This window comes from Carassius carassius, chromosome 20, assembly GCF_963082965.1.
Source record: "Carassius carassius chromosome 20, fCarCar2.1, whole genome shotgun sequence".
In the NCBI taxonomy this organism is placed as follows: Eukaryota; Metazoa; Chordata; class Actinopteri; order Cypriniformes; family Cyprinidae; genus Carassius; species Carassius carassius.
Genome location: NC_081774.1, coordinates 26,058,093 through 26,080,379, shown reverse-complemented (window position 1 = coordinate 26,080,379; position 22,287 = coordinate 26,058,093). Strand labels below are relative to the sequence as shown.

The 22,287-nt window shown below is 40.2% G+C and overlaps 1 protein-coding gene across 1 annotated transcript; it reads right to left on the bottom strand.

The window, feature by feature from the left end:
• Nucleotides 1-16,205: 16,205 nt before the first annotated feature.
• On the bottom strand, nt 16,206-21,952 carry LOC132096746 (coatomer subunit epsilon-like). The gene is made up of 10 exons (XM_059502332.1): nt 21,801-21,952; nt 21,545-21,607; nt 21,115-21,215; nt 20,793-20,945; nt 18,504-18,557; nt 18,211-18,292; nt 17,268-17,423; nt 16,838-16,906; nt 16,576-16,650; nt 16,206-16,443 (listed from the first exon to the last, which is right to left on the bottom strand). Exons 1-10 carry the CDS (start codon nt 21,900-21,902, stop codon nt 16,396-16,398), a joined length of 903 nt encoding a protein of 300 aa, XP_059358315.1. The 5' UTR covers nt 21,903-21,952; the 3' UTR covers nt 16,206-16,395.
• Nucleotides 21,953-22,287: the final 335 nt, after the last annotated feature.

Sequence of the window (22,287 nt, the reverse complement as noted above, 5' to 3'; positions counted from 1 at the left end):
CCATTACATAAAAGTAGATCAAAACTGACTGACTTTGGGTGTGAGGTCCTGCTGAAAAGATCTACTGTTGGCCTTCAAACCTGTAGTTTGGAACTTAAACTCAGCTAATACCATATGGGTTGCTGTAATAACCAACAATTTTAATCTCATGAAGGAAAATAATGAGAAAGATGTTTGTTGACGAATGTTTTAGATTTGCCAGTGATCTACATGCAATATTTTATGAAATATGTTTAAATAATTTGTAAAAGTTTGAATGTTCATATTTTAAGAATGGTGCCCCCCTTTTTGTGCATATACTGCAGTATTTTGTCTGTTGCAGGGTGTCCAGTCCTGCTCCCGGAGAGCCAATATCCTGCTAAATGTATGTCAAATTCTAATTAAATACACCAAAAACACTAACTAACCAATTAAGGTCTCATGAATATTGGAAACTTCCAGGCAAGTGTGTTGGAGCAAAACACAGCAGGACATTGATGCTCCGGGAGCAGGATTCTCCCACTTCTGGTCTGTTGTTTAATGGTATGAGATTTCCAAAACAAATCTGTTAAAAATCCAGTAAATTTAGAGAGGGAATGAGAAAAAGTAGTGGCACAGGAACTGCGGGGAAGCGAGCCGAGAGGTAAGTGATGAATCCAACGGTGAGATGAGATGAGTGGACGGGGTTCTGGGGAGACAAGACAATTCAACGAAAAAACAACACAAGGAGAGCAGAACATGAGACGAGGAACTGAAACAATGCTCTGACAAACACAAGATGCTAGACAGGGCAATATATAGGGAGGAGTAATGAGTGACAGCTGCTGCTGATAACAATTAGCGGAGACGCCCACAAGAAACAATCAGTGCTGACGCGTAACACACAGACTTCACCCACATAGTGAAAAACCCCGAGATCACGGTTTCCCAACCGTGACAGTACCCCCCCCCCCCCCCCCCCTAGGAACGCCTCCTGGAGTTCCCAGATGGGCCTACCTGCTGATTGTAATCATCAATCAGGGAGTGATCCAGTATGTCCCTAGCAGGTACCCAACTCCTCTTCACCAGACCGTAACCTTCCCAGTCCACCAAGTACTGGAATCCTCGCCCCCTCCGTCTCGAGTCCAGAATCCGATTAACCGAATAAGTTGGCTCCCCATCTATGAGACGCGGCGGTGGGGGAACCGGGGTAGGCGGATTAATGCGTGAATAAAACATGGTCTTAATTTTGGACACATGGAAGGCGGGATGAATCCTCCTGTACACCGGAGGTAGTTTGAGGCGGACTGTCACAGGACTAATGATCTTGGTGACAGGAAACGGGCCAATAAATTTGCGAGCTAATTTATTAGAAACGGAGCGGAGCGGAGCGGAGCGGAGCGGAATGTTGTTAGTAGAAAGCCACACTTTTTGACCCACGACGTATACGAGAGGGTTCGACCGGTGGCAATCGGCCTTGGCCTTAGTGCGCTCCCTCATCTGGAGCAGAGTCTCGCGGGCTCTGGTCCAGGTGCGGAGGAGACCGCGACTTCAGATTCCAGACTGGGAAAAACAGGTGGCTGGTAACCTATGCTACACTGAAATGGAGAGAGGCCCGTGGCTGACACTGGTAACGAGTTGTGAGCGTACTCAACCATAGAGAGTTGTTGGCTCCAGGAAGAAGGATTCTTGGAGACTAAACATCGCAACTTTCTCTCTAAATCCTGGTTGGCTCGCTCAGATTGCCCGTTACTCTGAGGGTGATAACCCGAAGACAGACTAACCGTTGCTCCTAGCAATTTGAAAAATTCCTTCCAAAATTTGGATATAAATTGGGATCCCCTGTCAGAAACTACGTCTACCGGGAGGCCATGCAACAGAATGACGTGGTCAATGACAGTGACCGCTGTCTCCTTGGCTGTAGGTAATTTGGGCAAGGGAATGAAATGTACCGCCTTCGAGAACCGGTCCACTACGGTCAAAACGACCGTCATGCCATTAGAGGGCGGGAGGGTGGTAACAAAATCTAGAGCGATATGTGACCAGGGTCTCGAAGGGACAGACAGCAGTTGAAGAAGCCCATCTGGAGGTCGGTTAGATGACTTACCACTGGCGCAAACTGAGCAAGCCAAAACAAAATCGTGAACGTCGCGAGCCATAAGTGGCCACCACAATCGTTGCTTAACTAAACCCTTGGTTCGGCTTATCCCTGGATGACAAGCAACATTAGAGCAGTGACCCCACTGAATAACCTTGGACCGTAACTATTCCGGCACAAATAAACGATTTGGTGGGCATCCGGGCGGAGGCATTACCCCTTCTAAGGCCATCTTGACCTTCGATTCGACCTCCCATACGAGTGCTGATACGACTATATTCTCAGGTAAAATACACTCGGGAGTCACTGGGCATTCGGAAGGATCAAAAAGACGTGACAAAGAATCGGGTTTAAAGTTTTTGGAACCCGGGCGGTACGACAGAGAAAAATCAAACCGGCCGAAAAAAAGTGCCCATTGAGCCTTCCTGGAATTGAGTCTTTTGGCAGTTCTAATGTATTCTAAGTTTTCATGATCGGTCCAAACAATGAAAGGTACCCCTGACCCTTCCAACCAGTGACGCCACTCCTCTAAAGCTAATTTGACAGCCAACAATTCTCTGTTACCAATGTCATAATTGCGTTCAGCAGGAGATAAACAATGGGAGAAAAACGCGCAGGGATGCATCTTATCATCCGAGGCAGCACGTTGAGAAAGAACTGCACCTACTCCCACCTCTGATGCGTCAACCTCCACCACAAACTGCCGTGTGGGATCAGGGGCTACTAATGGGATGGGAGCCGAAACGAAGCGGCTCTTGAGGTTGGTAAATACAGTTTTGGCCATATTAGACCACCTGAACGGAATACTGGGGGAGGTCAAGGCGGTCAGAGGTGAGACTAGTTGGCTGAAATAACGAATAAAACATCGATAAAAATTGGCGAACCCCAGAAACCGCTGTAGGGCCTTACGGGAATCTGGACTAGGCCAATCTATCACAGCCTTAACCTTGTCAGGATCCATATGTATTCCCTCGGACGAGACGATATACCCTAGGAAGGGAACAGACTGTGCATGGAATATGCATTTCTCCGCCTTGACAAAAAGACCATTCTCAAGTAATCTCTGGAGCACTTGTCTGACGTGTTGCACATGTTCCTGGAGAGATGAAGAAAAAATCAGTATGTCAACCAGGTAAACATATATAAACTGATCTACCATGTCTCTCAACACGTCATTAACGAGTGCTTGGAAAACCCCTGGTAAATTGGAGAGCCCGAACAGCATCACCAAATATTCGAAGTGCCCTCTAGGGGTGTTAAAGGTGGTTTTCCACTCATCCCCCTTCCTGATGCGGACCAAATGATAAGCATTACGTAAATCCAGTTTTGTGAATATGGATGCTCCCTGTAACCTCTCGAAAGCTGAAGACATCAACGGCAAAGGATAGGTATTCTTTATCGTGATGTTGTTCATCTCTCGGTAGTCAATACAAGGTTGCAGAGAACCATCCTTCTTACCCACAAAAAAGAATCCCACCCTCCGCTGGAGAAGAGGAAGGGCGGATGAACCTCGATGCCAAGGAATCAGAAATGTATTTCTCCATGGCCTCCCTCTCCAGAATAGAAAGAGAGTAAAGCTTGCCCTTAGGTGGAGAGTTACCTGGAACTAAGTCTATAGCACAGTCATAGGGACGATGCGGAGGAAGAGAAGCAGCGCGGGACTTACTGAACATTTCCTTCAGGTCCAGGTACTTTGCGGGCATGTTTGATAAAACCATGGTCTCCTCCTGAAAGACAGAAACAGACACAGCAGGACAAGCAGAAACCAGACAAGACTCATGACAACTTTCACTCCACAAGGTGACGGTGTTGGAACCCCTATACACTCGTGGATTGTGTTTAATCAACCAGGGATGACCTAAAATAATGGGAGCGACAGGGGAGTCCATGAGGTAAAAGGATATATTTTCGGTGTGGTTTCCTGAGGTGAGCAGAGTTATGGGTTCAGTGGAGTGTGTAACATGAGGCAGTTGAGTGCGGTGACATGGATGTGACGAGACAAGGGAAGGACAGGAAGGTTCAGGTGACGTGCAAGGACAGTGTCAATGAAATTATCTTCGGCGGGGGGCGCTATGGAGTACCGCATGGAGTAGACGTGTTCTGCTGAGCTCCTCTCCTTATTTTGAATTACTTGGTCATTCTTAGAAAATTCTGGGTTTTTTTCTACCGGCATTACTTTATAATTGCTTTTATTGAAGAGCTGTATAATGACTAAGCCAAAAGCTGAAAGGGGAAAGAAGTTGGAAAAAGCATTGAATGAATCTCCTGTTCAGTCGCAGTCGAAGATGGCGGAGCAGGCCGCGGCATCCCCGGGGTCGAGTGGCGAAGCTGACGCGGAATCAACTAGTGTTCTGTTGGCAATACAGAATATGAGCAAAATGATGACTGATCGATTTGATCTTCTGGAAGCATCTTTGGCGTCCACTCAAGCATCTTTAGTGTGCCTCGGGGACAGAATTAAGGAGGTAGAAAATGCTACTGCTGATTATGACCGCCGACTTTCCCTCGTCGAGCAGACGTGCGCTAAAGTTCAGTCAGAGAACAAATCACTCCGAGAGAAATTGATCGATCTGGAGGCTCGCTCAAGACGGCAAAACATCAAAATAGTCGGCTTACCTGAGAAGATAGAGAACGGGCGCCCAACGGAATTCCTGACGAAGTTTATTCCAGACCTGCTGGGCGCTAGCAACTTCTCGGAGCCGTTGAAAGTGGATCGAGCTCATCGTCTCGGGAGGCAACTTTCTGGAGAAGACGCGCGGCCGCGTGTGATGATAGCCCATATTCATTACTTTCAAATGAAGGAAAAAATACTTCAACTGGCTTGTCAACAGTTTACTCTGCGCTACAAGGGCAGGCCGATACACATTTTCCCCGACCTTCCAGCTGATATAATGAAGCAGCGGCAGGCATTCAATGACGTCAGGAAGCATCTCCGAGAAGCTGATGTGAGAAGCGGCTTCATCTAGCAAAACTGCGCGTCACTCATGGGTCCACTGACAGGGTGTTTTCCTCGCCCGAGGAAGCTAAGGCATTCATTGAGACTCTGTCTTGAAAAGCATGTGATACCTACATGCTGGCTTAACATGCTCCGGTACCTGACTTTTATCTAAAAGCTAAGTTACTGTTACTCAGACTGGGACATTTAACATTATGACATTTGACCGTTTCCTTTGTTCATAATTTTTTTTTTCAAGTAATGTGAGAGGGAGTTAGGGCTTTTTAGTTTTAGTTTCACTGTTCCGATGGTCCGGCAACCCCTCAGTGAGTTTTTGGGACGCGTGTTCTCACTTTGTTTGGGAAAGTGGGACGGGGGTGGGGGGGTAGTGTTACTTTTCCGTGAGTTGTGTTTTCTTCTTTTTTTCTCTCTTTTTATTCTCACCAATAATTGTTTTAAAAGGGCGTCAGGCTTGAGCATTTTTTGTTCCCAGCTTTTGTATGAATCCTAGTCTATCTTCAAAGGGCAGCGGCATCACTTTTACCAGCTGGAACGTGCGTGGCCTGGGTCATGTGATCAAGCGTGCTAAAATATTTTCACATTTGAAATCTCTGTCCGCTGATGTTATGTACTTGCAGGAGACCCATATTAGGCCTACGAGGGAGAAAATGCTTAAATGCAGCTGGGTTGGCCATATCTTTCAGTCCACGTTCTCTAGCAAGGCAAGAGGAGTTGCAATTTTAATCCGTAAAACAGTTCCTTTCAGACATGTTTCTACTTTGAGTGATCCAAACGGTAGATATATTTTGGTAACTGGTTACATTTATTCGTTTCATGTTACACTTCTTAATGTTTATGGGCCTAACTTTGATGACCCCACCTTCTTTACTAAAATATTTAATTTATTGTCTGACTCTACTGATTCACATGTTATTGTAGGTGGTGATTTTAACTGTGTGCTTGATAATGTTTTGGACAGGTCAGCCCAAGTAAGCCAATTACCTTCTGCCTCCATAGTTTTGAATAACCTCATTTCCTCTATGAATCTAGTTGATATATTTTGAGACTGATACACCCCACAGGTAGAGATTATTCATTTTTTTCTCAGAGGCACAAGTCTTTTTCTAGAATAGATTATTTTTTACTTGACTCAAAACTTATATCATATGTGATCTCCTCAGACTATCACAACATCTTAATTTCTGACCATTCTCCAACTTCAGTGGTTCTGGATCTTGGCCAAATGATTAAACCGCATTGTTGGCGTTTTCATCCTTCTCTACTTTCTGATGTATCATTTTGCCAATTTATTTCTGAAAAAATCTCAGATTTTCTAGATATTAATGATAATTCTGAAGTTACCGACTCCACTTTATGGGAATCTTTTAAAGCTGTGATTAGAGGACATATTATCTCTTTTGAATCTTCAGCCAGACGAGCCAAACGTAGACGCCTTGCAGAAATAGAAGAGGAATTATCTCAATTGGAACCCTCCTATAGAATCTCCTCTAGCCCCTCCACTTTGCAGAATATTCTTAAATTAAAATATGAATACAATACTATTATATCAGGACAGGTATGGGATCAATTGTTGAGGATAAGACAAAAATATTTTGAGTTGGGGGATAAGCCCCATAAATTGCTGGCGGGACAGCTGAGGGGTTTACAAGCAAATAAAGTCATACACAAAATCAAATCAAAAGCAGGAGGCATGCTTGTGGATCCTAAAAGTATAAATGATCGCTTTAGAGAATATTATGAACATTTATATATGTCAAAAGCAAAAGGGGACATTTCTAATTGGCTAGGACACTTGAATCTTCCTAAATTAAGTGATGTCGCTCGTGAGGCTTTAAACTCTGAAATTACTATTTCAGAGATTGTTGATTCTATAAAATCTTTCCCTAATGGCAAGGTGGCGGGGCCAGACGGTTTCGGCATTGAATTATATAAAAAATATTCTGGAAAGCTGGCTCCCCTCTTACTGAGGATGTTCACTCATTCTCTTGAAACTCAAAAATTCCCTGACACATTATACGATGCTAATATCTCACTAATATTAAAAGAAGGTAGGGATGAGACTGAGCCCTCATCTTATCGCCCTATTGCATTACTAAATTCTGACATGAAAATTTTTACAAAATTATTAGCTAATAGGTTAAATAAATACATTTCCTCCATTATACATATGGATCAAACTGGTTTTGTTCCTAATAGATTTTCATTTTTTAATGTTAGAAGATTAATAAACATAATATACCATAAATATAAAAAAGGCTCTAAAGTGGCTGCTTTGTGCTTAGATGCAGAAAAGGCTTTTGATCAGGTGGAGTGGCCCTATATGGTGAAAGTTATGGAGGAATGTGGGTTTGGTAGTCGTTTTGTGTCATGGATTAAAACATTATATGCTCACCCAACCTCGTCCGTACTCACAAATCAAGAAAAGTCAAAATCCTTTTTATTGCACCGAGGAACACGTCAGGGGTGTCCCCTCAGCCCTTTACTCTTTGCAATTGCGATAGAACCCCTTGCGATCAGTATTAGAAACCATCCATCTATTGAGCCTATAAAACTGGGAAATGTAGATCATCAAATCTCCTTATATGCAGATGATGTTGTTCTCTTTCTGTCAAATCCTGAGCAGTCTGTCCCTTCGCTGTTAGATCTTATAGAATCTTTTGGTAAAGTCTCTGGATATACCATTAATTGGCAGAAGAGTGAATTCATGTCTTTAAATGCTGATCTTGCTACTGAATTCCTACAAAATCTCCCATTCAAAATTACAGACAGACTTAAGTATCTCGGAGTCGTTTTGCCCAAAAACCCCAAATTCATTTTTGAGTTGAATTTTCTTCAGAAATTAGAGGATTTAAAGATAAACATTAGCAAATGGAGAACTCTTCCTCTTTCTATGATAGGCCGTATAAACGCTGTTAAAATGGTCTCTCTGCCTAGATTCTTGTATCTTTTTCAAAACATTCCTATTTTTCTGACAAAGTCTTTTTTTTAAAACATTAGATTCAATAATCTTGCCTTTTATCTGGGGTTTTAAAGCTCACAGAATATCAAAAACACATTTACAGAAACCAAGGATTAAAGGTGGGCTAGGGTTGCCTTGCTTTTTGCATTATTATTGGGCAGCGAATGCAAGGGCGCTTGTTTATTGGCAGGGGGATTATAAAACAGAAATTTCTATTGACACTCCCCCCTGGGTAGCCATTGAAAAAAATGGTGTTAAAAATAGTTCACTTCCAGCACTTCTCTTTTCCAACCCTGTATTACCTACATCTGTTAAGGTGGATAATTTCATTGTTTCAAACTGTTTGAAAATATGGCGCCAAATTAAAAAGGTATGCAGGTTACCTGACACTGCTATTTTTGCCCCAGTATATCGAAATCATGCATTTACCCCCTCTCTATCAGATGCAACATTCAACATATGGAGGCTGAATGGTATTGTTACTTTGGAGGATTTATATATTAACAAACATTTTGCTTCTTTTTCGCAATTAAAAGATAAATTTTCACTACCCACAACACACTTTTTTCGACACTTACAGATTAGGAATTATGTACGCCATGCAGTGCCTAATTTTGAATCTCTGCCTGAGGAAAGGAGGATTTATAGACTGCTGTTGGGCTCCCCTGATTCCAAACATTTGATTTCAGATTTTGTTTCTGTGTTTTCTGAAGAAATGAGTTATTCTACACGCTCTTTAAAAAATGCTTGGGAGGAGGAATTGGGTATACAGATTGGAGCTGAAGAGTGGGAGGAGAGCCTTAGCAGGGTCCGGTCTTGTTCTATTAATTCCAGACATCAGTTAATTCAATTTAAGGTGATGCATAGATTGCACTATTCAAAATCGAAATTACATAGAATTTTTCCCACTGTTTCTCCTACATGTGACCGGTGTAAATCTGCAGAGGGCACTCTTACCCATCTCTTTTGGACATGCCCGAAGCTTTACGAGTTTTGGTGTAGCATTTTTAAGTGGTTCTCTGACATGTAATGTAGGACATTGTATGCTGTCTGTTCTGCCCTCTACTGAATTCTTGCTTGTTCTCTTACTGAAACGATATACGCCCTGATTGCCTTATTATTATTTTATTATTTTTTTATTATTTTTTTTTTTTTTATTTATCATTATATATATTGTCATTATTAATAGTGGATGATATTAATAATTATACATGTTGTTTCTGCTAATATCATCATTCATTGAGTTGTATACATCTTAATGTATTTTGTTTTCTTTTTTGTAAAATGTAAAATCTTAATAAAAATACTTTAAAAAAAAGAAAGAAATTATCTTCGGCCAGAGTCCAGAAGGGCGTGACAGTCGTGAATGTGGTTCTCCCACCACAGTTTCACCGGAAGGAGAGTTGAAGATGTGGTTGAGGACTTCCCGGCAGATATCCCACCCGATAGTAGCCTCAAACTTACTACCGGGCTGGCTCTTTTACCGGGCATGAATGAAGGGTATGACCCGAGCCACCGCAATATAAACAGTCCTCGGGACATCCGCCTCTCTCTCTCCTCCCGGGATAGTCGAGCTCTACCCACCTGCATGGGTTTGTGATCGTAGACGGGACCAACCATGTTCTCTCGACTCGAGTGACCCCGTTCAGGAGAGTTGCGAAGGCGTGACTGACTGGTCTGTTTACTAAGACGATTAATCCGGGCGTCCACACGGAGCGCCAAGTCGATCAGACCGTTGAGAGTTGGGGGTAACTCGAGGAGGTAGATCTCCTTATGAACACGGTCGGCCAGCCCATGCAGGAATCGATCCCACTGCGCCTCCTCGTTCAACTGGCACGCGGCCGCCAAGATGCGGAACTGGATGGAATAGTCCGCCACCGACAGGTCCTTTTGTCGGAAGTCAGATAGCTGATGAGCAGCTTCCTTGCCGGCTGCGGCCTGATTACCCTCTTAATTTCCTCGGAGAGGGCGTGGAACGAGGCCCAACACGGATAATGGTTCTCCCACACCCCTGTCCCCCATAAGGCGGCTCTGCCAGAAAGCAAAGTGAGAGCAAACGTGACCTTGGACTCTTCCATCGTGAAGGTGCGGGGTTGTAAGGCAAAGTGCATGGAACACTTGTTAATGTAAGTTCTGCAAAAGTCAGGCTCACCGGAATAACTCTCTGGTGCCGGAAGTCGCGGTTCAGGCCGGAAGTGGTCATGGGAGACCTCCTGGGGGGCGGGCAGTGCAGGCAGTGCAGGTGGCGCAGCGGGAGAGGTCAGCTGATGGATCTGCTGGGTGAGCTCGGACACCTGTGTCACCAGCGCTTGGACCGCACGTCCGGTGTTTACAATACTCTCCTGCTGCTGGGTTCAGGGTTTGCATCATCTGAGGTCCTCTGAGGGGTTGGCATCATCTCTTCTCAGGTGTTCTGGATCCAGACTGTTACCATACTTAAGTAACTTTTTAGCGTATCTGTACTTTATTTAAGTATCATTGTTTTCTGAGACTTTATACTTTGACTCAACTACATTTCGAAGTGGAAAACCTTACTTTTTACTCCACTACTTTCCTAAAACCTGTCGTTTCTTTCTACATTCCTTTCCACGACATACATGCGTGACAAGTGACAGGTCCAAATAAGTGCAAGTGCAAGCGCAAATGTACCAATCAGCACACTTTGTGTTTCGTGCAGTTTTGGCGCTGCTGCTGGCTCCGCCTGCGCGCTTTACTGTCTATGCCTGCTGGGTGCCAGCCTGCTACTTGTCCCAACTTGCCTTCTCCTCCATCCTTATCTATCTCTGTTTTGCATTCATTTGCCGAATTTTCGCTGTCAATTTTATAGCCAACGCAATAATGGAAGAAGCGCCAGACATTGAAATTGAGCACCCATGGCCATATTTAAGCGAACTATTTGAAGTAGTGGAAAGGAAGAACGAATCGTTCATTTTTAAGTGCCTTCTCTGTCGGCCTCAGAAGCACATAGAGAAAAGAAACACATAGAGGTAAGTAATTTTCAGTTTGACTGAAATTAATTAAAGGCTAATATACCTGTCGTTTTACCCAAACTGGATATAATACGCTCATACGTTGTGTTAATAATAAACGTGGTCGTGGACATCAGTTGCATTGTGCAAGGTTAAGCTAGGAAACTGCAGGCCGACCGTTAGCAAAGCTCATTAACACCAAGGCACTTAATTGGCTAGAAATAGCCTAACTTTACCCCCTAAAAATGCCATTTACTTGTCAAGCTTGTTCATAGAATGTGTAGTGTGTCTAAAGAAATTCAATGTAAAATGATGAAAATGCATTTAGGCTGATGCATTTTTCTGACATTTAGGCTTCTATTTGACTAGGTTTACATGCAAGGTATGATTGATTGGTAGCTACTTGAACAGAAGCCTGCGATTGATGTAGGCTAGCTAGTTAGGGGCCGTTCATATATCGCGCCTAAAAACGCATGGAAAACGCCAGACACACCGCTTTCTCCTCCCGCTCGGGCAGTTGCGCTCCAGATCCGTCTGCTGTTGCTAAGCAACCATGACCTGCTTTCTCCATGAAGACGCGGAAATGTCAGCAAAGGATAAATGGATTTGCAGCATTAAAAATCGCTTGCAGTAGCTCTGCTACTAAATTTATTTCAAAATGGCAATCCATATACAGCTATGATCAGCTGTTCCTTCATCTTGGCTGAGCTTTCAAAGTTGTTACGGGAAAGGATGAAGCTGATTCATTGGTTCTTGTCACAGGACCCGTGGTGCGCTTGCGGCTCTCTGAAAAGTTGAGATGTTTTAACTCAATGCGGTGCGGACGCGCCTGGAAAAAACAAGCGTGTCACACCACGTGCGCGTCGCGACCGCGTCGCTTCCATTATTTCTCGGGGTCACTGCCCACTGGGTGGATCCAGATTCATTAAAGAGGTGCTCTGTGGCACTTGCTTGTCGGCGGATTAAAGGGCCACACACTTTTGATATGTTGGGCAGTGCATTGAATGACATCCATTGCGAATTTGGCATCGAAAAAAAAGTAGTTAGAACCACCACAGACATTGGGTCCAATTTCATAAAGGCATTTAGAGAATATGGAGAACAGCAACAAGATGGGTACAATTACTGTGCCTCCAGTGAGTCTGAAGAGGATGCTTGCAGTGATGATGATGAACAGGAAGAGGAAGCAGGGGTGTTTCTAGAGCATTTTCAGTGGGGGGGGCATGCTGGGGCACTGCCTCCAAATGGGGTGGCCGCCAGTGACCAAAACAAAAAGCTAAATTCTACAGTATATTACGTAAATCCTATTGATTTTATTATTATTTTTTAACTTGAATAAAGTTACTTGTAAACAAATGCAGTAATAAAGCACATTTTTGTTTAATGTAGTTTTTTTTGTCATCCCTGTATATATCCACAAGTTAAATTTGAGAATAAATTATTATTTTTTATTTTTTTCTTTGAAAGAAACTCCATATATCTTTACTTCTTTTCATGCCTTGGAACTGCTCTCCTCCCTGCCTTCAAAAGAAACACTTGTGTGTCTGTTATTCTCAATCTCAAAAAAAAAAAAAAAATTAAAATTGTGAATGAAATGCACAGAATGCATCCATGTCATTTCACGTGTAAATGACTAAGTTAGGCCTGACAATTGAACTGACTATCTAACTGACTTACTCTCATGCATTAACAAGTAACGTGTCACCAGACAATTATTATTATGGAACATTCTGTGCATATTGTCTTTTGGTGCAATCTTGCTATGTGGTCACTGTCACAAAATATGCGAATCACCATGACTGTTTTATTTATTGTTTGATAGCGCCCAGCGTATTTTACTTTTATTGTGTTTTATTAAACGTTGAGTGAACATTCGATTGAAATCAACCATGACCCACGCGAGCAGAGCCTGACGGGGTAAAAACATAGATTTTTTTTTTTTTTTTTTTTACAGTGGATTTTAATCTTCAAAAATTACCTTGTTGTATGATTTATGTCTTTTGAGTTCACCCTTCAGATTAGACTATAGAACTGTAGTGTTACTTATTTAGGATTCAAAATGTTATTTGCATTTAATTTATGTCATTATGTCCTTTTTGAGCTAGCATCGTATACATAAATTAGACCAATTTGTCAAGTCTGCCTAGGAAAAGCAATTATTATACCAGCAAACTCAAAATTGGAATAAAAATTAAATTAGGCTATAAATACTTGAATTATTATATTATTATATAGCCTAGCATTTATTTACTGATAGACAGTCAAAAATACAAATGAATCAATATTTTATTTATAACAAGGTTTTATTTATTTATAAAATATTAACACACCACAGATCCTGAAGAAACAGTAACAAAAACACAGTGACAGAAATGCCAGAAATAGAGTTAATCACAGACTGAAGACCCAGGTAAAGAATTAATTAATCTTTTCTGTATCTTTATTGAGAGTGAGGAGTTGTTGTCATAGCACAGAGCCCCTCCCCTCAATATCACAGTCTCCGCCATGTTGGCAGGACACCGGCGGCAAAACATGATTGTTCACATGTGTTGTTAACTCGGAAGTAGAGGAGGTTTCTGCAATTCCGCACTGTTTTACCATGCCTGGAAGACAATGCTGAATAAAGTCGTAGTTTTTGCTATTTTTGTACCAAAATGTATTTTCGATGCTTCAAAAAATTCTAACTGACCCTCTGATGTCACATGGACTACTTTGATGATGTTTTTCTTACCTTTCTGGACATGGACAGTATACTGTGCACACAGTTTCAATGGAGGGACTGAGAGCTCTCGGACTTAATCTAAAATATCTTAAACAGTGTTCCAAAGATAAACGGAGGTCTCACGGGTTTGGAACGACATGAGGGTGAGTTATTAATAACATAATTATGATTTTTCGATGAACTAACCCTTTAAACCGCATAAACACATTTTATTACATCAAATATACAAAATAATGTTCTTTTTAGCAACATCATATGACCCCCTTTAAATTGTTATACTTCAGTGTTTATGAAATTATTTTGGATTGTGTGACAGGAATTCTTTTACTGTTTTAAATAGGTATTACATGCATTACGTTTATTAATTAAAAAATTTGAAATTGAGTTTCATTAAATATATATATTATTATAGGTCAAATTATTTTTTTCTTCTTCTTCTTTTTTTTTTGCAGAAATCAACGTTATGCCACAAATGCTGATTAACCTCAACTTGTATTAAACTGATATTGCTTTAAAACATGGGCTGCTTATATATAGATTTATTATTTTATTAATTGAATGTATTTATTTATTTACATATTATTACTTTAGTAACCCTGAGACTGCATCTTTGTTTAATTACTGTTACTCTGTTAATGTTAAACTGTGACAATGAAGTCGAAAAAGTAAGTTGCAAGTTAAAAGTTAAATCAGCTTTTCTTATTTTGTATAGTCATTGTTAATAAACCTGAAGGGAAAAGATGAAAATGTTAAATGCACAAAATTAAAATAATTCTGTTTTGGTGGGGAGTGGAGTTGATTTGCTGTCATTCTTATGTGAGATCAGGGTATCTCAGAACAATGGAAGCAAAACAAAACAAAATGAAAAACAATTTGCTGTCAGTTTGAACTTCATCTTTGACTTGGTCTTCATAGTTCATATCGGTCACTCTCTTTAATGAATCAAGCCGTGTTCAGGTCTCAGATGTCTGGACCCCAATTTGCATTCATATCCATTAACATATAATAACTACAAATAAACAGAGATAAATAATGTCCTCGGTAGAAAAGTTGTCACTGACCTGCAAACAAAACATTGTCCTTAGCAAATCCTAAAAGGATATTTTTTTCAGAGCACCTGTATCACGCAGAGCTGCTGTCTCAGCTCTATATCAGGCCACTCACTATTCACCTATGACTGCATTTCCATTTCAGCAACCGCATCAACACATTTACTGATGACACCACCATTGTTTGTATTTTATCGGTGATGAATGAGGCATGCAAGAAGTCTTAGATGTCAGCAAAACAAAGGAAATTATCTTTGGGCAACTCGCAGGCTATTTTTGGTACCAGATTTGACTTACCTGATAAAATAAATTATTATTCTTCAGAAACTTTGATTAAAAAAAAGAAAGAAAGACATATATAATTTTTCTTTATTGGTACACACTGAGTCAGCACTATGCCCATTTTCTGTTCTTTCTACAATTAAGGTCACACTTTGCTTTTTTTTTCTGAATTGCTAAAACACCAAACCCCATTCTCTGAGCCAAATGTTCAAACACAGAAAATCATCGAATAAATCATTCTTTTGGAAAAAGTATTTTAGCTAGTTATACACTTTGCACTTTTTTTTGGTAAAACTCTAAACACATTCTCACTCACTAAAACACAGCTACCATACAGCTGTCATTTACAAACAACTCAAAATTGATCACACTTGTTTCAAATGATGTGATCAAAATATACAGCTAGTAAGTTCTGCGGTGTGCCAGATGTTGATAATAACAATGGATGAAAACAATCTGGGAGGCAGAGGCAGAGGCAAATAATACATGCTGGATGAGGAAATTTCAGCAAAGGTGACAATATTTTTATTCATGGAATAACCATATAACATTATATGTATTGAAGTAATTTTCATTACTATTCTTCTTGTATGCATACATTCATAAGGGCTCTCTTTCTTTTTGTAGAATTGCAAGGCCAACATATGAGGGTGGAAAGCTTGCGATGTTCTCCCAGCAGCTAAATGCTCTCATTGCCGATGATCCTTCAAAATCACTGCCGTTCGACTGTGAGAAATTGAGCCAAGAGTAGTTGAAGACAATGTAAACTTTAAAAGATTGTCAGATTTCAACCTTTGGCTGTTCCCTTTGAGCGCAACTCAGAAAGGGACAAAGATCTGCAATATCAGTATGTGCTAGTAAGTGTAGATGCTTACAAGTCCAGTTCTGTGCTACTAAATTACTTATTTTTGTATTTGTAGTGTTTGAAATGGATTTCATTGAAAGGCCCCATGAATGCATTTTTGTATATAAAGCAGGGTTCACTCTTAAAAAAGAGAAAAGAGGCAGGAATGTAATCAGCCAACATGTCATAGTGGAACCCTGCCATCTTAAAGACACTAGAATAGCCTATGGTGACAGTAGTGGAGTGTTTTAAAGGTGGGAATTTGAGTTAGTTTGCCCATTGCCTGGCAAGGAACAACATTGGCTATGATGTGGTTAAAGTTCTCTGGCTGATATGAGCATTCAATAACACAACACCACCACAGTATGTATGATAAATATGTTTATTTAACCATCATACAGGAATGCTTGTAGAGTTTTCGGACATGTCAAAAAAAGACGGAGCAAACAAAATCTCAAACAGTTGAATTCTTTGTTTAAAGACATTAAAAAGGTGTAAAGAGGAGAAATAGTACTGTGGCGTATTGTAGGAGACATAAATTAAAACTGCGTAGTTCTTTCAGGTACTGGGGGCATACTGCATGGCAAGTCTGTCGAATTCATTCTCCTGTGGGAACATAATTGAGTTTACAATGTCTTAATTAAACTTAGTACTTGACTTTTTCACAGTTACTCAAGTAATGCCATGTCAGAAAAGAAAACAGAACAAGCTGTCCTGTATCACATTAAACAAACTTACCTTAGCAAGATATTCTTTAATAAATGGATGTGACTTATGTGCATCTTTCAGTTGAGACAAATATCGATTTGTCACCTGCACAGAAACAAAGAAACTTTGAACATCTCTGCAATCCTTTACATAACTAATGCTTCCTCGGGGGTATAAAATGCTTTTGCATACACTCTGAAGCATGCAGATTATAGTGTTAATATTAACATCTTAACATCCCACTACTTCTGTAGCTGACTGTGCGGAGAACATTTATATTTATGAAGTTCACCTCAGGAGGTTTGCCCAAATGCTGTGTCAACACAATGAGGTTGATGAGTGTCTCCGGGTGGCTGCTGTCCTATAGAAGATAAAGGACAGATTGTGACATTTCACCGCAGTTAAAAGTGGACCAAAGCCAGCTCACTGAATAATCAATATAAACCACATCTTAATGAGTTCTGCTTTCAATTAAAATAGTAATTCCAGTTTTCAGCCACGAATGCTTATTTTCCTTGCAAGGCAACCAATTGCTGCCTTTTATAGGTCAACAGACAAGCAGAAAAAATTACGCCCTGATTAGACTCAGGATAGCATTTCCAATATATCTGAGTTTGAGTTTTTTGCTTCGCTTGAAGGCCTTGGATTCAACCAAAAAGTCTACACTTGTCAAATAAGACAAAACTTCTTGACATTTTCTGTGCTGAAATCCAGGTTCTTACTTTGTCCAGAGCATCCTGTAGTACTGACTCAGCCTCATCCCACTTATTATGAGCCATGTGACTTGCAGCCTGACCGTTCAGCAGCAGCAGTGTGGGCGAGTACTTTTCTGACATTTCCTGGAAGATATAGAACGCATCCTGCAATTTCTCTCCCCCCTGTTGGCAGAAGAAGAATGAAAAAAAAACAATATAGAATTCAGCAAAAACTGAAGTAGCCATATGCAGAGATTTCATAGAAAAATGCATTTAGAAGAAAAGCAATTTATTATATTTTGACGAAAGTCTAAAACAAAAAAATTTCTTTAGAAAGACATGCAGTAATGAATCAGTCACAATAAAGGCTGTGACACATCAAGCTGAAATCAGAGAAATAGATGCAATGAAAGCCAACCATGTTGGGCCAAAAAGCTGCATTCGAACACACCACAAAGACAACAGTCAAGAGCCAACTAGCACTTAGGGCCTGTCCAGAATATTAAATTCTGTGAAAAATTTACTAACATTTTTACAATGCTATGTTGTCAAAAGATATACAAACATTAACAATGCAGCACTTGCATACTACATCAGATATGAATCATGTTGGACAGTTGGTCTTCGGTTGCTTACATCACCGATGGTTATGTCATTATGTTAATATTTGCATACTGGAATGCTGAGGTAAAACGAGAAGAGGCTTTTGCTTTATTTTCTCTCATGCACTGTTTGGTTAACCTGAACAGCCAATAAGAGTGATCTCTAACATCCAAAGGCCACGATTCCATTTCAATATGCTCAATTGACCAAAAAGCCACCGATGGTGGCCCAACAAGTGTAAACAGTGCAGAACACACACAAAAACTGGGCTGACAGATGTTCAACAATTGCCTGACACTGGCCAACAACCAACTTGGTGTTTCACAGCCTTTAGATGAGGAACATCGACATTTACTTCAACACTCACAAATGCAAGGTTGACCCAAGCAGTAGCAAGCTGGGTCAGAGTGGCATCTTCATCTTGGTCTTGCATCTTCTTTAATTCCTTTCTGTGGAGACAGTGAGCAACATAATAGATCCATGACTATAATATATTTAATAATATATAAAGTCATTAACTCAAAGTAAAAAAAATCATAAGTTAAGCTACATATTTTGTCATTTACATATATTTCTTGAAAAAACATATGCATATATAATTTATACTGTGCATGCATACAAAACTAAATAATAATTCAAATGAATAAATTAAAGAAATACCTTGCCATATCAACTCTATCCAGCTTTAAAAGTGTCTGGACCGTCATGGCCATGCTATAAGAGAAATAGAAAAAGTCAATTTACGGATTTATAATTGTGTGTTAGATTAAGCAGGGCTCCAAACTGCGACTAAAATGGTCGCATTTGCGACCATAAATATTAAAATGCGACTGACGTTTTTGCTGAGGTCGCCACTGGCGACTAGGCCTATGTATTTACATGTTATCTCTTAAAAAATTGCATTTAATGCCTTTTTTCCTGATTGTTTTGCATTCACATCTTTTGTTATGTTCGCGCATTGAGAGAATACGCATCGAAGTTTTAGTGGGAAAAAGAGTTTTAAACAGTCCTCATCTGCCGCGCAGCAGCACTGACACACACCTGATAAACGCGCGCGAGAGAGAGAAATGATGGAGACTTGAAGAGAAAGTGCAGAAAAACAGCGTCTTTTTCGTTCATATCTTGAACAAAATACAACAGATAAAGCTCTCATCTGTGTGGATATTGGCAATATCGTTAACAGTTCTCGTTTATAATCATAAGGCTTCTTCTTAACAAGATCTTAGTCCATGCTGTGTTCTGTTAATGCATGAACTTCATTATTTGAAGTGCACTTGCCGTCCAGTAATCGCAAAAAGCTTTGTGCTTTGTTACTTTTTAATTTACAAAGTATCAGCTTTAAAATTATTCCAAATTCATAACAAAATGCAAACAAATACAGTTTTGGTGCTCTTTAAGGGGCCGTTGACATATCGCGCCTAAAAACGCGTGGAAAACGCTAGGCGCGCCGCTTTCATTATGAGCACGCACGCATACCGCGCGCCTACATTTGAAATAACGAACTTGAGCGCGCAAAAGACGGGACATGTGAACGGCCCCTAATGCGGCAGGCGCGATCACGAGTAGTGCCTCAGTTCAAGCAGCACGTGAACCTATCATACCTTGCTCTTTACTACTAGAGTACATAATGAACATGAATTAACATCAAACGGTAGGCTATTTTATAAGAGATTCTACAGTACAACGCTTTCAAACTGCGGAAAACGTGTAAAGCTTGTAAACATTGCAACGTAAAATTAACTTCAGTAACCTTTCGGTGTCCATAAGCTCATCAGTCAGCTAGAAAATAACTATAAAGAGGAGCAGTTTGCTATATTTATGAGCTATTGAATTTTAATATTTTTACTTAACCTGTTGTCTACATGATTCAACTCCTATAAAATTTAATTTTACTAATTAAGAAAAACAGACTGAAAGTGTGAAAGACATACCCTCTTGAAAATAAAGGAGCTTAAAAGGTTCTTCACAAAACAATTTTGGTTCCACAAAGAACCATTCAGTCAAAGGCTCTTTAAAGAACAATCTCTTTCTGACCTTTTCATAATCTGTTATAGTCTTCAAATGTTAAAGGTTCTTTATGAAACCATTTAGACAGGAAAAAAAGGTTCTTCTATGGTATCATGAAGCACCTTTATTTTTAAGAGAGTATGAGAACATTTACAGGATGCATTGAGGAGGACCCCAAACTATACTCAGGGGCCAAGTGATGCTTATGGTCCATGATATTGGTACAGATTTTGTGTAATAAACAACGCATGACTGTATGTTTCAAGTTGGAAAAGACATTTAGCTCCCACTTTAAGTGAACCTTCATTCCCAGGTCATCTACAAGTTGGATTAAAATGCTGATAAAGTCAAAAAAAGATGAGACATAAACACTTCAGTATGATTAAAAAGTTAAAATGTAAAATAAATAATTTAAATAAAACGCATAAAACATTTTTATTCTGTGGCACCTAAAAAAATCATTTGGCACCTAAGTTTTTTTCTTATAGGAGCCAATGGCTCCTTACTCGATTTGTTTGTTTGGAGCCCTGTTAAGGGTGTATTCACACCTGTCTTGTTTGGTTTGATTGACTCAAACTCAAGTTCGTTTCCCCCTTGGTGCTGAGGCTTAGGGCAGGTGTGAAAACAGCAATCGCACTCTGGTCCGGACCAAACAACCGTACTGGGACCAAGCTGAAGAGGCGGTCTCTGTCTGCTACAAACTCTGGTACGGTTGAATGGATGAACCAATGAATGGATGACTCAAGCACACATGTGGTTTTCTTTACAGTTTCTTGTTTACTTGCAAAAAGGACAGTGTGAAAGCGAATCTCACCAAACAAAACAAAACAAAAAATCAACATTGTATTTGGTCCGGACCAAAGCAAGTGAACTAGCGGAATTTCCTGGTGTGAATACACCCTAAATCAAAATTTTTTGAAACTGCCAACTCCGGAAACTCACCACTCCAGACTGTCTCCCTGGTGCAGGGTACGCAATGCAGCATCTGTGTTCATCTCGTGCAGGTAGATTGAAGCAGCCATCAGCAGGAAGGTGGTGTTGGAAACATCAACACTCTTGGCCATCTTTTTGTCCAGTTCTGCCACTATTGCATCCCTAAAAAAAAAAAGATTTGCCTTAAGATAAACGCGTAATCCAAGGCTTCTGCAGGTTTCACGGAGAAATGTTTTTAAATCACAGAAAAATAGCTAAACTGTCTGTTTCTAAATTTTAAATTATATATAATTACAGTCTGCTGAAATAAAGACAAAAAGACTGCACAAACCTCTTGCCTTCATTGGACATGTACTCTGCAAACATCCTGACAGCCTGAAGCTCCTCAGAGGAGCTGGGCTTTATGTCATCCAGTACCACACCATACTTCCTCTGAGACAGAAATCATCAGTTAACCACTTAAGTAATGACTATCCTTAATTATTTATGATCCTATATAATGAATTTCCAGCACTAACCGAACTTCTCAAACTACTTTTTATATATAAAAAAAGACATTGTTTACTGTGTTTGCTGTTCTAAAGATGAAACAGCCGTGTTATTTTTAATGACAGGTGGGAAAAAAGACATTGTAGCTGACAGTCACATAATACTATAACATGCAAATCAATATAAATTTGTGTTTCTAATAAGTGTTTATTCCGAACAACATCAAAACAACACAACAGCAGCATCACAACAGACTGATGAACTTAACTTACCTGAGCAATGTATGCTCTGTACAGGAAAATGTTCTTCTCAACATCCTTTTCTGGATTTGTCGTCTGAAAGAAATATAAACAGTGTTACACGTGGTTGTTTGTCACTTGTTAATTTCAATCTTTAAACAGGTAACGTTAAGTGGTACATAAAAGCTATAATGAATTAGCCGCTAGCTAACAAACATCCTCAAGAACATAAAACTCTTGAGGAAATGTTTTCGTCTCATGAACAATATTTATTTTGTATAACACTCACCTTTACTTTCTGGGATTCGTTAATGCAGTGTTGATAGCTGCCAATATAAAACGCGTTTTTCACATCGAACAGCTCATCCACTTCATTCTGCTGCGACGCCATGTTGGTGAAACGTCAACTTTGGCGACGTCACTTTGGCCACGTAACCAGAACGGCTTGCGTCGATAAATTAAAACCGGTTTGTGGATGCTGTCCTCTTGTGGCATACACAGCAGGGAATAGACTTGCTGCTTTTTCGTCAGTCAAGCACGTTTGATAAGGTCAATTAAGCCTACGTACAGTAAATTATAAGGGTCCGGACAGCCCATTAGGTGAAACATCGATTTATAAATCAAGTTTTAGTTATGTGTCTAAACTGCTCATTGCATAGTGCTGGTAACAATGAAAACAAATGTTTAGAGAAATATGATTGGATATGGGAACCATTGCCTATAAAAGGTCTCTCAAACAAGGTTTGTACTATTCTGACATTCCCGTTATTGTATTG

Coding starts and splice junctions, on each gene's coding strand:
- LOC132096746 (XM_059502332.1), bottom strand. CDS start 21,902: ATGGCGTCGCAGCAGAATGAAGTGGATGAGCTGTTCGATGTGAAAAAC. Junction 21,216..21,544: donor ACAGAGCATACATTGCTCAG/GTAAGTTAAGTT, acceptor TTTCTGTCTCAG/AGGAAGTATGGTGTGGTACT. Junction 18,293..18,503: donor GATAGAGTTGATATGGCAAG/GTATTTCTTTAA, acceptor CTGTCTCCACAG/AAAGGAATTAAAGAAGATGC.